This window comes from Coregonus lavaretus (genome assembly GCF_964263955.1).
Source record: "Coregonus lavaretus genome assembly, chromosome: 37".
Lineage (NCBI taxonomy): Eukaryota > Metazoa > Chordata > Actinopteri > Salmoniformes > Salmonidae > Coregonus > Coregonus lavaretus.
Window position 1 is genome coordinate 17,192,898 of NC_140024.1, and position 12,263 is coordinate 17,205,160.

Sequence of the window (12,263 nt, forward strand, 5' to 3'; positions counted from 1 at the left end):
CCAACTCTGCACCCTCTGCTGCAACTTGCCCATGCCCCCCCCGCTTCTCCTTCACACAAATTCAGACAGCTGATGTTTTGAAAGCGCTTCAAAATCTGGACCCCTACAAATCAGCTGGGCTAGACAATCTGGACCCTTTCTTTCTAAAACTAGCCGCTGAAATTGTCGCTACCCCTATTACTAGTCTGTTTAACCTCTCTTTCATAACGTCTGAGATCCCCAGAGATTGGAAAGCTGCCGCGGTCATCCCCCTCTTCAAAGGGGGTGACACTCTAGATCCAAACTGCTACAGACCTATATCCATCCTGCCCTGCCTTTCGAAAGTATTCGAAAGCCAAGTTAACAAACAGATCATCGACCATTTCGAATACCACCGTACCTTCTCCGCTATGCAATCCGGTTTCCGAGCTGGTCACGGGTGCACTTCAGCCACGCTCAAGGTCCTAAACGATATTATAACCGCGATTGATAATAGACAGTACTGTGCAGCCGTCTTCATCGACCTGGCCAAGGCTTTCGACTCTGTCAACCACCGCATTCTTATTGGCAGACTAAATAGCCTTGGTTTCTCAAATGACTGCCTCGCCTGGTTCACCAACTACTTCTCAGATAGAGTTCAGTGTGTCAAATCGGAGGGCCTGTTGTCTGGAACTATGGCAGTCTCTATGGGGGTGCCACAGGGTTCAATTCTTGGGCCGACACTTTTCTCCGTGTATATCAATGATGTCGCTCTTGCTGCTGGTGACTCTCAGATCCACCTCTACGCAGACGACACCATTTTGTATACATCTGGCCCTTCATTGGACACTGTGTTAACAAACCTCCAAACGAGCTTCAATGCCATACAACAATCCTTCAGTAGCCTTCAACTGCTCTTAAACACTAGTAAAACTAAATGCATGCTTTTCAATCGAACGCTGCTGGCACCCGCCCACCCGACTAGAATCACCACTCTCGACGGGTCTGACCTAGAGTATGTGGACAACTACAAATATCTAGGTGTCTGGTTAGACTGTAAACTCAACTTCCAGACTCACATAAAGAATCTCCAATCCAAAGTTAAATCTAGAATTGGCTTCCTATTTCGCAATAAAGCCTCCTTCACTCATGCTGCCAAACATGCCCTCGTAAAACTGACTATCCTACCGATCCTTGACTTCGGCGATGTAATTTACAAAATAGCCTCCAACACTCTACTCAGCAAATTGGATGTAGTCTATCACAGTGCCATCCGTTTTGTCTCCAAAGCCCCATACACTACCCACCACTGTGACCTGTACGCTCTTGTTGGCTGGTCCTCACTACATGTTCGTCGTCAAACCCACTGGCTCCAGGCCATCTATAAATCACTGCTAGGCAAATCCCCGCCTTATCTTAGCTCATTGGTCACCATAGCAGCACCCACCCGTAGTCTGCGCTCCAGCAGGTATATCTCACTGGTCATTCCCAAAGCCAACACCTCCTTTGGCCGCCATTCCTTCCAGTTCTCTGCTGCCAATGACTGGAACGAATTGCAAAAATCTCTGAAGCTGGAGACTCTTATCTCCCTCAATAACTTTAAGCATCAGTTGTCAGAGCACCTTACCGATCACTGCACCTGTACACAGCCCATCCGAAATTAGCCCACCCAACTACCTCATCCCTATATTGTTATTTATTTTGCTCTTTTGCACCCCAGTATCTCTATTTGCACATAATCTCTTGCACATCTAGCATTCCAGTGTTAATACTATTGTAATTATTCTGCACTATAGCCTATTTATTGCCTTACCTCCATAACTTGCTACATTTGCACACACTGTATATATATTTTCTGTTGTATTTCTGACTTTATGTTGTTGTTTTTTACCCCATATGTAACTCTGTTGTTTTTATTGCACTACTTTGCTTTATCTTGCCCAGGTCGCAGTTGTAAATGAGAACCTGTTCTCAACTGGCTTACCTGGTTAAATAAAGGTGAAATAAAAAAATTAAAAAATTTGACACATTCTAATTGTTATTACGTTATTCTATAGTTTGCGTGACACCAGTGATGTATGCGAATAGTTGGTGAATTCTAGAATGATAATGTATTTTCGTTACGTGAACCAGGGGATGCAAGGAGCTTTGGCTATTATGCTGAGTGAATAGCACCAATTTATAGTGGGTTCTAGATTTGTTGAATAAACAAACTTATATTTTAAACTAAAGTAATGCAATAGGCTATAATTATAACATTATCAGAAAAAGGCACTATACACTCATCTGTGGTCCTCTGTAGCTCAGTTGGTAGAGCACGGTGCTTGCAACGCCAGGGTTGTGTGTTCGATTCCCAAGGGGGGCTAGAATAAGTATAGAAATGTATGAGCTCACTAATTGTGGGTTGCTTGGAATAAGAGCATCAGCTAAATGACTAACATGTAAAAATCTTAATGGGTATGGAGAGAAGAGTGTGTGGTAGTAATTTTTTGGACATTGAATAAGGTTTTGCTAGATTAAACAAGTGACAATGGTGGAATATGTCTATAAATAAATTGGATCGTGATAAATGGAGGATTTCAATATATGATGGTAAACTACAGCAAGTGTTTGGTGTTACTTGTAGCTTACTTAGAAAGGATAGTTGAATAGATCTCATTCATTCTGATAATGGCGGAGTGATGGTTTAATTGCGTGGCTATGATTTTAGTTGATTACAAGAGAAATAGGATATAGTTTACGACGCATGGAGAAGTGAATGTCTTACATGGTAATAGATAAACTGAACCAAACATGACGTTACTATGGCAATTTAGGATGGTTAATGTTGTTAAGTTCGTTTTTAAACCCTATGATAGAGGTAAATGCAGAATGCTGTTTGAAAGTGTGTTTTATTAGGTCTGCTAGTAAAAATGGAAGAATTTCCATTTTTGTCTGCGGGTGTTAACCATTGGGGCTTGCTGAAACGTGAGAGCGCTATAAGGCACATTATGGGTTACGTTAGGTGTAGGAAGTCGTAGGAGGTTGAATATTATCGGCAGGAAATTGCTAGCTAGTTAGCGGTGAGAGCTAGTGCTGTTTTTCGTTGGGTGACGTCACTTGCTCTATGAACTGGAAGTAGTTGCTTTGCAGGGGCAGCGGCTTTTGTGGAGCGACGGGTAACGGTGCTTCAATGGTGAGTGTTGTCGATGTGTGCAGAGGGTCCCTGGTTCGAATCTAGTAAGGAACAGAAAGCACATTTTTTACATTGATGCTATTGACGTGAATTACTGGTTTCATTGATAACATTATAGGAAAGATTAAAATTGCATATCGGTGAATGGATGTTTTATTAGTTTTGACTATAGCTTTAAATTAATTTATCATCTGTTGAGGTACCGTTATGAGGAAAATTAGCGGTAGAGTATGATAGATATTGTAGAGGGTTTAAAAAATAAGTACGTTAATTGGATGATGAGACAGGTTGACTTGATGTTAAATGGGATTGTTTAATAGAAGCAATTATTTATTTTTAGGAGAATGAGAATATGTTATTAGGTAGTATTGCTTTGTGGAGACGATTTACTAATGAAGAACATGTCTCGATAGTTGAATAAGGAACGATATTTGATAATTGATCATTTTATTATGACATTATATCGTTTGGTTAAACAGCGGTGAGTTATGACGATGGTTCATTACTTCAGATAACGATAATATGTTTATAGTACGTTGAACGATGGGAGGTAGTTGTTGCTGTTGGCCTGATGGATTAAGTAGACACCTTTTTATGGGTTTTGGATTATGAAACAATATATTTATATTTTAAATAACATCAATGCAACAGTTTGCGATGTTTAAATTACTAAAAAGGGTTATAGGTTTATAGTGGAAGGTGTAGTTTACTTAATAAAACGTGTTATTATCTAGTGTCTTCTAAGTGGGAGTTTTGTTTTTGGGACCAGTGGGAGGAGCTTAGGCTGCATTTTGCAGTCACCAAGTCCAGTGAACACTGCTACATGGTTGAGGTTTTGTACTCCATGTACAGTGATCCTCAAAACATATTGTATCTGACTTTTTTGAAGTCAGTGCTGGGTGAGGTACAGTTGGCCATCAAGGCTTTTGAGGGAGAGCAAGTAGATCCTCTTAAGCTACTTGACAGCTTGGTTAGCTTGATCAAGTCTGTGAGCAGCAGGGTGCTGAATCCACTGGCAAATGTTGATGTACTCAAAGGGCCAATTGATGGATACATCAGTCCCAAACCGTACCTTGGTTACCTTTTTGAGTCAAAGGCAGCTGAGCTCCACCTTGCGCCTGAGGATGAAAACAATGTCCGAAAGTGGTGTGTAGCCTTCACCATCTCCCTCACTAATGAGTTGATGGTGAGACTGCCGGACAACATCGAAGCATTGCAGTACATGTCAGTTTTCAATGTGGAGGAAAGTCTAAAGCACAATAAGAGCCCTGGAGAAATATAAAAAATAGTCAAGCTCCTTGGCTACTCCCCTGCAGAGATAGACAAGATTGTCTAGCAATGGCGTGCCATCCATCTTAGTAAATGGAATGAGACAAAAAACACACTGGGCTTCTGGAGTGAGATTTGGAAGTTCAGGGATGCAGCTGATATCAACCCGTTTCAAGAACTTGCCATGGCTGCTGTGTCTGTGTTGTCCTTGCCACACTCGAATGCTGAAGTCGAGAGAGTTTTCAGCCAGATGAATGTGGTAAAAAGCAAACTTAGAACTTGTGGTCCTCTGTAGCTCAGCTGGTAGAGCACGGAGCTTGTAACGCCAAGGTAGTGGGTTCGATCCCCGGGACCACCCATACACAAAAAAAATGTATGCACGCATGACTGTAAGTCGCTTTGGATAAAAGCGTCTGCTAAATGGCATATTATTAGAAATCGGATGTCCTTGCAGACCCTTCATTCGATATGGACTGAAGCTGTCTGGTGAGGCTTGCTATGAGCACCAGCTGCCTGATAATGTTTTGCAGCTTTTTGGCACATCAGCTGCTTTTTCTATTGTCTCTTTTTGGTCCATTTAGATTGTTAACGTAGATTGTATACAAAAAAAGGTTTAAAATGTTATGGTTAAAAATGTTCATGTTTTACTGTGACTTGTTGTTGGCTCCTAAGTGGACCATAAGGTTAAAAACCAAACCAAACTTAAGAAAACTAAACTAAAAACATAAAATAAAATAAAAAACTAAGTAACTCCGCCAGAGTGTCTCTTTTGGGTCACTTTTGCCGGTTCCAAGCCTGGATAAAGGAGGAGGGTTGGAATTGTGACATAAAAAAAAACAAGAATCGACAGAAGAAAGTTCATTTGTAGTTCTAAATATATTTAGGGTGTTTTGTACTCACTTTTTGTCTCTCCCACTACGTTATTCCTCACTCCTACAGCGTCCATCACAATTACATGCACATGGCCAATTATGCAAATTAGGTGATGATTAGCTTGTTTTTATTACAGTGTTTTTGTACATGAGTTGTTGTATTTTAATACTGTCAACACTGAAAGCACCTAACAGGATATATGTTTTACTTTTCTTCATGCTCCTCTATAGAACAACTTGTCAGATGGAGCATTGGAGACTGATGTATTCCTGTCCTGTCTTTTCATAATAGTATTGCAGATCTACAGAAAAACTAAAAAAGACAGCCGTGGTGTCACTCTAATTTCTTGGTTCTTCTGTGGTACATATAAATACCGCTACTGTGGTACATATAAATACCGCTACGTCTTCAATCAAATAGTTCTCAGCAGAATTTCAAAAGGAATGAAAACAAGAACGTGGCCCATTATACCATTATCCATCATTCTGTTTCAGGTAAGGTGTTTCAAGAATCTGTAGAGAGTATTTCAAATTTTAAAGAGCCATTGAAGCCTCAACTAACCAAAAGATGTTAGCAAAATGTTCCTTTGGACACCAACACTTGTTGTGCCAGGTGTAAACAAGTCAGTATAACATGATCATGTTATAAAGCAGGCAGAGTGCTCTTTTCTGCAATATTAGTTTTCATTTGAATGTCTATTGATCCACATTTTGTCTGATTGTTGTGAGGCTACAACATCAGTAAGGTAAGTCATCTGTAACAGAGGACTGGTTATAATAGCAAACAAATAGCAAAATAGTTGTATAATTCCCTCCAACTAAGGTGGGAACATTCCCACAGTTTGACAAACAGTATCAAAAACATTTGAAAGAAATTGTTTAAGTGCATAATGCACAATACCCAGTTTGTTATATATAATCACACATGCCCCATGTACTTCCCTTTGCATTTTGTACATTTTATACTTTGTACACTTTGTACAGTTAAAATGAAGTGATCTGCTCCTTCTTGGTTTTTATGTTTATAATTTTATATCATGTATACTTTATTTAATATGAGAGATGAGTTAGGATAAGTACTTTATTAAATGATTAGTCCATCAAAGGCGAAAATGTGTCTTTAGTACTGTATAGGGAGGAGCACAGGGTCAGCCACAGTGCTGCCCCTGGAGCTATGTAGAGGTTAGCTAAGTGCGTTGCTCAAGGACAACTGTAGGAAGTGGTGCCAGGGATCTGAAACCAGCAACTTTCTGATTACTGATCAGTTTCTCTAACCTAACACCATCTCAAATTTGTTTTGACACTTTGAATTGTGGTTGTTTGTCTGGAAGAGGATAAGTCACTGTTGAACTGGATGTCTGCAATCAAATATTTCTCAACAGAATTTCAAAACGAATGAAAACAAGAACGTGGTATATATGCATAGCCTGTTGCCAAATTTATTTATGTGTTTTGAATGGCTAAAACAAAACAAAATTAGACAAAAAAGCTGAAACTATTTATCCTACTTTTAGCAGAGTACTTTGCAGGAAAGTGAACAAGTTGAACATAAATAGAGAACTAATCTAAGCAGTAAAGGGATGGTAGTGGCGAGTCATTCATCTTCTCCTGCGTCGTGACCTTGTGACCTGGGTCTCCTCCGGGGTCACGCACTCTGTCCTCTGGCAGCCACATTTATTGATGTGGATGTAGGAGTGGTTGTACTTTGACCCGTCTGGGCAGATCATCTCCACTTCCTTCTTGGTGGTGGATACTTCCCGACAGCAGCTACAAGAGCGCTCCATCATGTTGGCCTCAAGAGAATACCTGAAAACAGAAACGAGAGGCCATGTCATTATGTGGAAGTAGTGATGGTAGCAGTTGTAATTATATAACACTGACTGAGTTTACACAGGCAGACTAATTCTGATGTTTTGACCAATCAGATGAGCTCTTTTGCCAATAATTGGGCAAAATATCAGAATTGGGCTGCCTGTGTAAACTCAGACTTCTCAACAGCTTCTACCCCCAAGCCATAAGACTCCTGAACAGCTAATCATGGCTACCCGGACTATTTGCACTGCCCCCCCCCACACCATCCTTTTACGCTGCTGCTACTCTGTTAATTATTTATGCATAGTCACTTTAACTCTACCCACATGTACATATTACTTCAACTACCTCAACTAGCCGGTGCCCCCGCACATTGACTCTGCACCGGTACCCCCCTGTATATATAGCCTCCCTACAGTTATTTTATTTTAATTCTGCTCTTTTTTTCTCAACACTTTTTTTGTTGTTGTTTTATTTTTACTTTTTTGTTAAAAATAAATGCACTGTTGGTTAAGGGCTGTAAGTAAGCATTTCACTGTAATGTCTGCACCTGTTGTATTCGGCGCATGTGGCCAATAAAATGTGATTTGATTTGATTTGATATGCAAACACAGCCATTGTAACATAACATATTACTGCAAATATAATTTGCAGTTTGCATTTAGACAGGCAGCCCAATTCTGCTTTATTGGGAGGATTAATGTGTTAGTGTTCCTGAAATATTTCAGGAATGATCAAAATACTCACATGGCATAGGTGCCACAGGATCCACCGCATGTTGTCACTTCCACCTCATTTGCAGACTTGCAGCCATTGCTGTCCAGGTACACTTTGCCCTTTGTCACGTTGCATGGCTTATATTTTGGAATACCTGGACACAAAAGTGACATTTTCAAATGAATTAATGTTAATCATCCTGAGGACCATGGCAATAGCTAAAATTATTTTTTCAATGCATGATAAAGGGGAAGAATGATTTACAAATGTCCATCAAAAAGGATGGTGTTAAAAAGACACTCACAGACATGGCAGCAACCATCTGGAGCAATGACTTCAGTTCCCTTAAAAACAAGAACATGGAAGAAAAAACAAGGACATTTTTAAGTCACTGACGTAGCGTTTACCAAACCGGCTCCACATGTTTTTCAGTGCAGTGCTCTTGCATGGTTCACTTTAAGCAGCAGGTGTCTGTAACCTCACATAAATACACAGTAGGTTTACCATATTAAGCAACAGGACTTGGTCTGAGCGACTGGGCATGTTTAAACTGAATTTCACAAGTATTATTTTGCACATTGTCCAGTTGTTTTTAAAATGGGCCAGTTTCCCGGACTACAGATAATTTATTGTAACTCACGGGTATGCAGTCTTCTGGGTAGAAGTCAGGGCACACAGTCTTAGCCTCCATTGTGATGAGTTGGTCCATAATCTTTACGCACTCAAACTTGAGACACTTGTCTCCAGATGGTATCCAGATGGAACCAGGCTGTAGAGGTGAGAATGTGAAAGATATCAACAGGAGATTCTTCAAATGATTTAAGATATACTGTATCATTGGTAAGATAGTTATTTTGCATAACACTTTAGTGCTACAGTACAATTACATGTTGGTGTTTTTAAATAATCAAGCGAAATAGGACTGATATGTTTTACGAATTGTAAATAGTAATGCTGCCTGATGCTATTTTACCTGAATAGTGTGTGTGGTGTTATCTGGCAGCATAACCACACAGCTTGTCTGTACACACTTCCCACAACACTGCCCAGGAACGGCTTGATGATCATAGCCCTGTAAGGAAGAAGTCAGCCCAGAGAGGAGAAAACCTTTATGATGTGCACATGATCTCTCTCATACCAATGTGTGATCCAGGTAATTCACTAGTAATTACACTTATTCAGTAGTAGCCCAATTGTGGACACAGATGAATCAGGGTTATTATAATATTTTGACATGGATAAGAACTTGGCAAATATTGGTTGAATTACATATGAGGCCAAAGGGTGTAAATGTGTTAATGGAGATCACTTACCTGCTGGCAGTGAGTGTCACATTCAGTAGGTTGACACTCAATGATATGTAGATGGGTTTGGGGATCCACCCTGTCACCACACACACAATTCTTACACTTGTCCTCGGGAACATTGGCACCAGGCTGGAATGAGAAAATGCAACATTTCAATGGAAAATGTATGAATTGAGACACTTTTTGTGTTCTATCTAATCTAATGTTTGTCTAATCTCATGAAAGGATTGACCCTAATAGAGGCCTCTAATTGCTTTATGGAGGGTTTTAATTTGTTTAGTTTAACTTCATTTGTTATTAATGTATGCAAGTAAAATAACTTTGTCCTCTTTTAATAAGTTAAATTCAAAATTGTTGATAGTGTAGAAGTGGTGGGACTGGCCAAAATGAACATTGCATAGATAGCATTCTCACCTGATATTCAGTGTTGTTAAATACGCAGACATCCATTGGCACTGTGGGGCAAAGAACATGGATAACCACTCAATACAGCAACTAACATGTTGGGATATCTATGGTATGCACACTCAAGCACATGCAGACGCATACTCACAGCATTGATAAGTTGGGCAACAGACTCCCATAGTTGCCTCTATCTCGAATCCGACTGGACAAGTTATCTTGGAAGTAGAGCATCGTTTGACATCACACTCTGTTAGAAAGAAACAACTATTGTTTTAAAAACGATGAAAATGGCCACATTGGTTGGATATATTAGTAAGTCACCAAAAATGTTAATGTTTAAATGGAGATGTTAGAAAGCCCACATATAGAGCACATTATCCTAACAAGTCACTCACCGCATTTGTCCTTTTGACAACAGTCAACAGTTTCTACGACCTTAACTTGGCCCTCCTGATCACAGGTGAGAGGAGGCTGATGTTGGCATGCCACAGGCTGGCATTGGATTTCCAGACTGTACGGGTCACAAACACAATCCTGGCAGTTGCTCACCCAGGTCTCATTAGCCTGCAATGAGGAACAATTTAAGCTCATCAAGGTTTGCATTGACACGACCAGCACAAAGTTCAATCATTCTGTGTGTGGAATCATGCATTACTGAAGCACTTTGAGGTTCTAAGAAAAGCACTATAGAAATGTAATAAATTATTATTATTATTGTTATTATTATTATTATTATTACTATTGCATACATTATTATACATGATTGTCAAAAGTGAACTACCCACATGATGTTAATGTGTATATCAGAAACAAATTGTTTCTGTTCTCTGCTAAAACCTGTGAGAGAAATTCAACTACAATTTTACCTCTTTCCATTCTCCATTTGGCAACGGGCAAATATCTGACGAACCAAAGAGAAAATAATACATTGTAATTGAAATACAGTACATTCCACTACTTAGTTTTGATAATGTACTGTATGTACCGGAAGCACTTGATAAAATCAATATAAATCAATATAAACCAAAACCAACACCATTGAAGTATCTGTGAAAAATGCTGTGGTTAAACAGTTTTCTTTGTTGTTGTTTTTTTACAAAAAGCTGAACCAGCTTTCAAAAGACAATTACAGTAGCAATGAACAATTAACACTTTGTGATTCCCAAAGTGAAGGTCAGCAGGATGTAGCTACTATCACAGCACCATACTGTAAGTCACCACACCGTCATCATACAATGCTGTTATTGAACCATCCTTACCACAGCTGGGGATACAGTAGTTTGAAGTGGAACTCATCAGAATGGTACCATTGGGGCAATAACATCCCTCCAATTCTATATCTCCCATGACACTGAACTCATTTTGAGTCTGGATGAATTTAAAATTGTACCTGCAGAGATATTTAAAAAGTGTCAATACCTGAGAGACTTTTCCCCATCATTATGCCCATCCACTGAACAACAACAGCATTATACATACCAGGCATTACAGGTTGGTTCAACTTGTGGACCGCAGGCATTATAAACCTTGGGTTTCTCGCATGTGAAGTCTGTAGAGGGTGAGAGAAAAAGGTTAATAACTAATAAGCTACATCATACATCTGTCTGAGTTTTATGGTCTTGAGGAGTGATCTACTTACCACATTGTCCATTTGTATAATTTCTCCACTCAATACAGACTCCTGCTTGTGCACATGCATCAGCATAGGTCTGCATGCTGGTGCAGCCAATTTTGACATCTCTCATATGACACACATCAAAGATGCATGCCACAAGGAATGGCTCGTAGGGGATTACCTTATGGCAACTCTCAAAGACCCTTAAAAAGATGCCACGCTTCAGTTAGAGTAGATACTTAAACATGATAATTCACTTCGTACTGTCTTCAGGCTTTTTCAAATGATTGCCGTGTTTTAGTATGTCAAGTTGCTGGCACTGAGATGATTCTGATTGAAAGGTTATCGATCCTACAGAGAAGATAGGTTTCTTGTAAATACGAATTGCTACTTACTCGCTTTGAATGAGATGACAAATAGGTGGATCGCTGCATGTTGGTTGTGGTGGTGTCGGCTCTGGTGGTGGTGGCGTGCAATGACTGTTATTGTGGTCTGCAACATGCCATTGGTGTGCCATGTCAGGACAAGATGAATCGATAGTCCCATTTGGCAAGCGACAGTCATCTGTCCGGTTGTTGTCACATGTCCCTGAATAATATTGAATACCATTGTTAGACAATGAGACATCATGGGGTAATCATGGTAACAGAGTGACCGTAAAACACCTGTACTCACCACACTGTCCCTCAGTGTTGCCACTGAACTTGTCCCAGGGCAGGTATATGCTAAACATAAGACCAGTGAAAGACACCTTGGCATTAATTGCTGGTATGACTAAAAGGGTGTCAATTCCGTTGTCTGTGATGCGGAAGTCCTTGGTCTCATATGCTGGGATGATGCGTTGCTGGTTTACATCAATCTAAGACAAAAATGGTTACAATAATTCAATATTTGTATACCCAATACTATTCTAGAACTGTCTCCTTTATCTAATACATAGAGGAAGTATATCCATCTTAAATGAAAGCTAATTTATATCTAAGCTAATCAAAAAGCTAATTCCTCTTAAATGAAAAATGAATGAAAATGTCTTGAACATTCAGTATTTTAGATATTTTAATTACCAGACTTGTGAAAACTCCATCAACGTCCTTCTTGGTCATGAATATCTCGTAAGATTGATAATAAATTGT

At 39.7% G+C, this 12,263-nt stretch overlaps 1 protein-coding gene across 1 annotated transcript; it reads right to left on the reverse strand.

Moving 5' to 3' along the window:
* Nucleotides 1-6,872: 6,872 nt before the first annotated feature.
* On the reverse strand, nt 6,873-12,233 carry LOC311111457 (intestinal mucin-like protein; the record flags this gene model as incomplete). Its single annotated transcript, XM_084154191.1, has 16 exons — nt 6,873-7,080; nt 7,834-7,957; nt 8,108-8,147; nt 8,444-8,572; nt 8,777-8,875; nt 9,117-9,239; nt 9,525-9,565; nt 9,664-9,762; nt 9,911-10,079; nt 10,382-10,416; nt 10,775-10,905; nt 10,995-11,064; nt 11,155-11,333; nt 11,526-11,718; nt 11,806-11,989; nt 12,195-12,233. 16 exons carry the CDS (start codon nt 12,231-12,233, stop codon nt 6,873-6,875), a joined length of 1,863 nt encoding a protein of 620 aa, XP_084010317.1.
* Nucleotides 12,234-12,263: the final 30 nt, after the last annotated feature.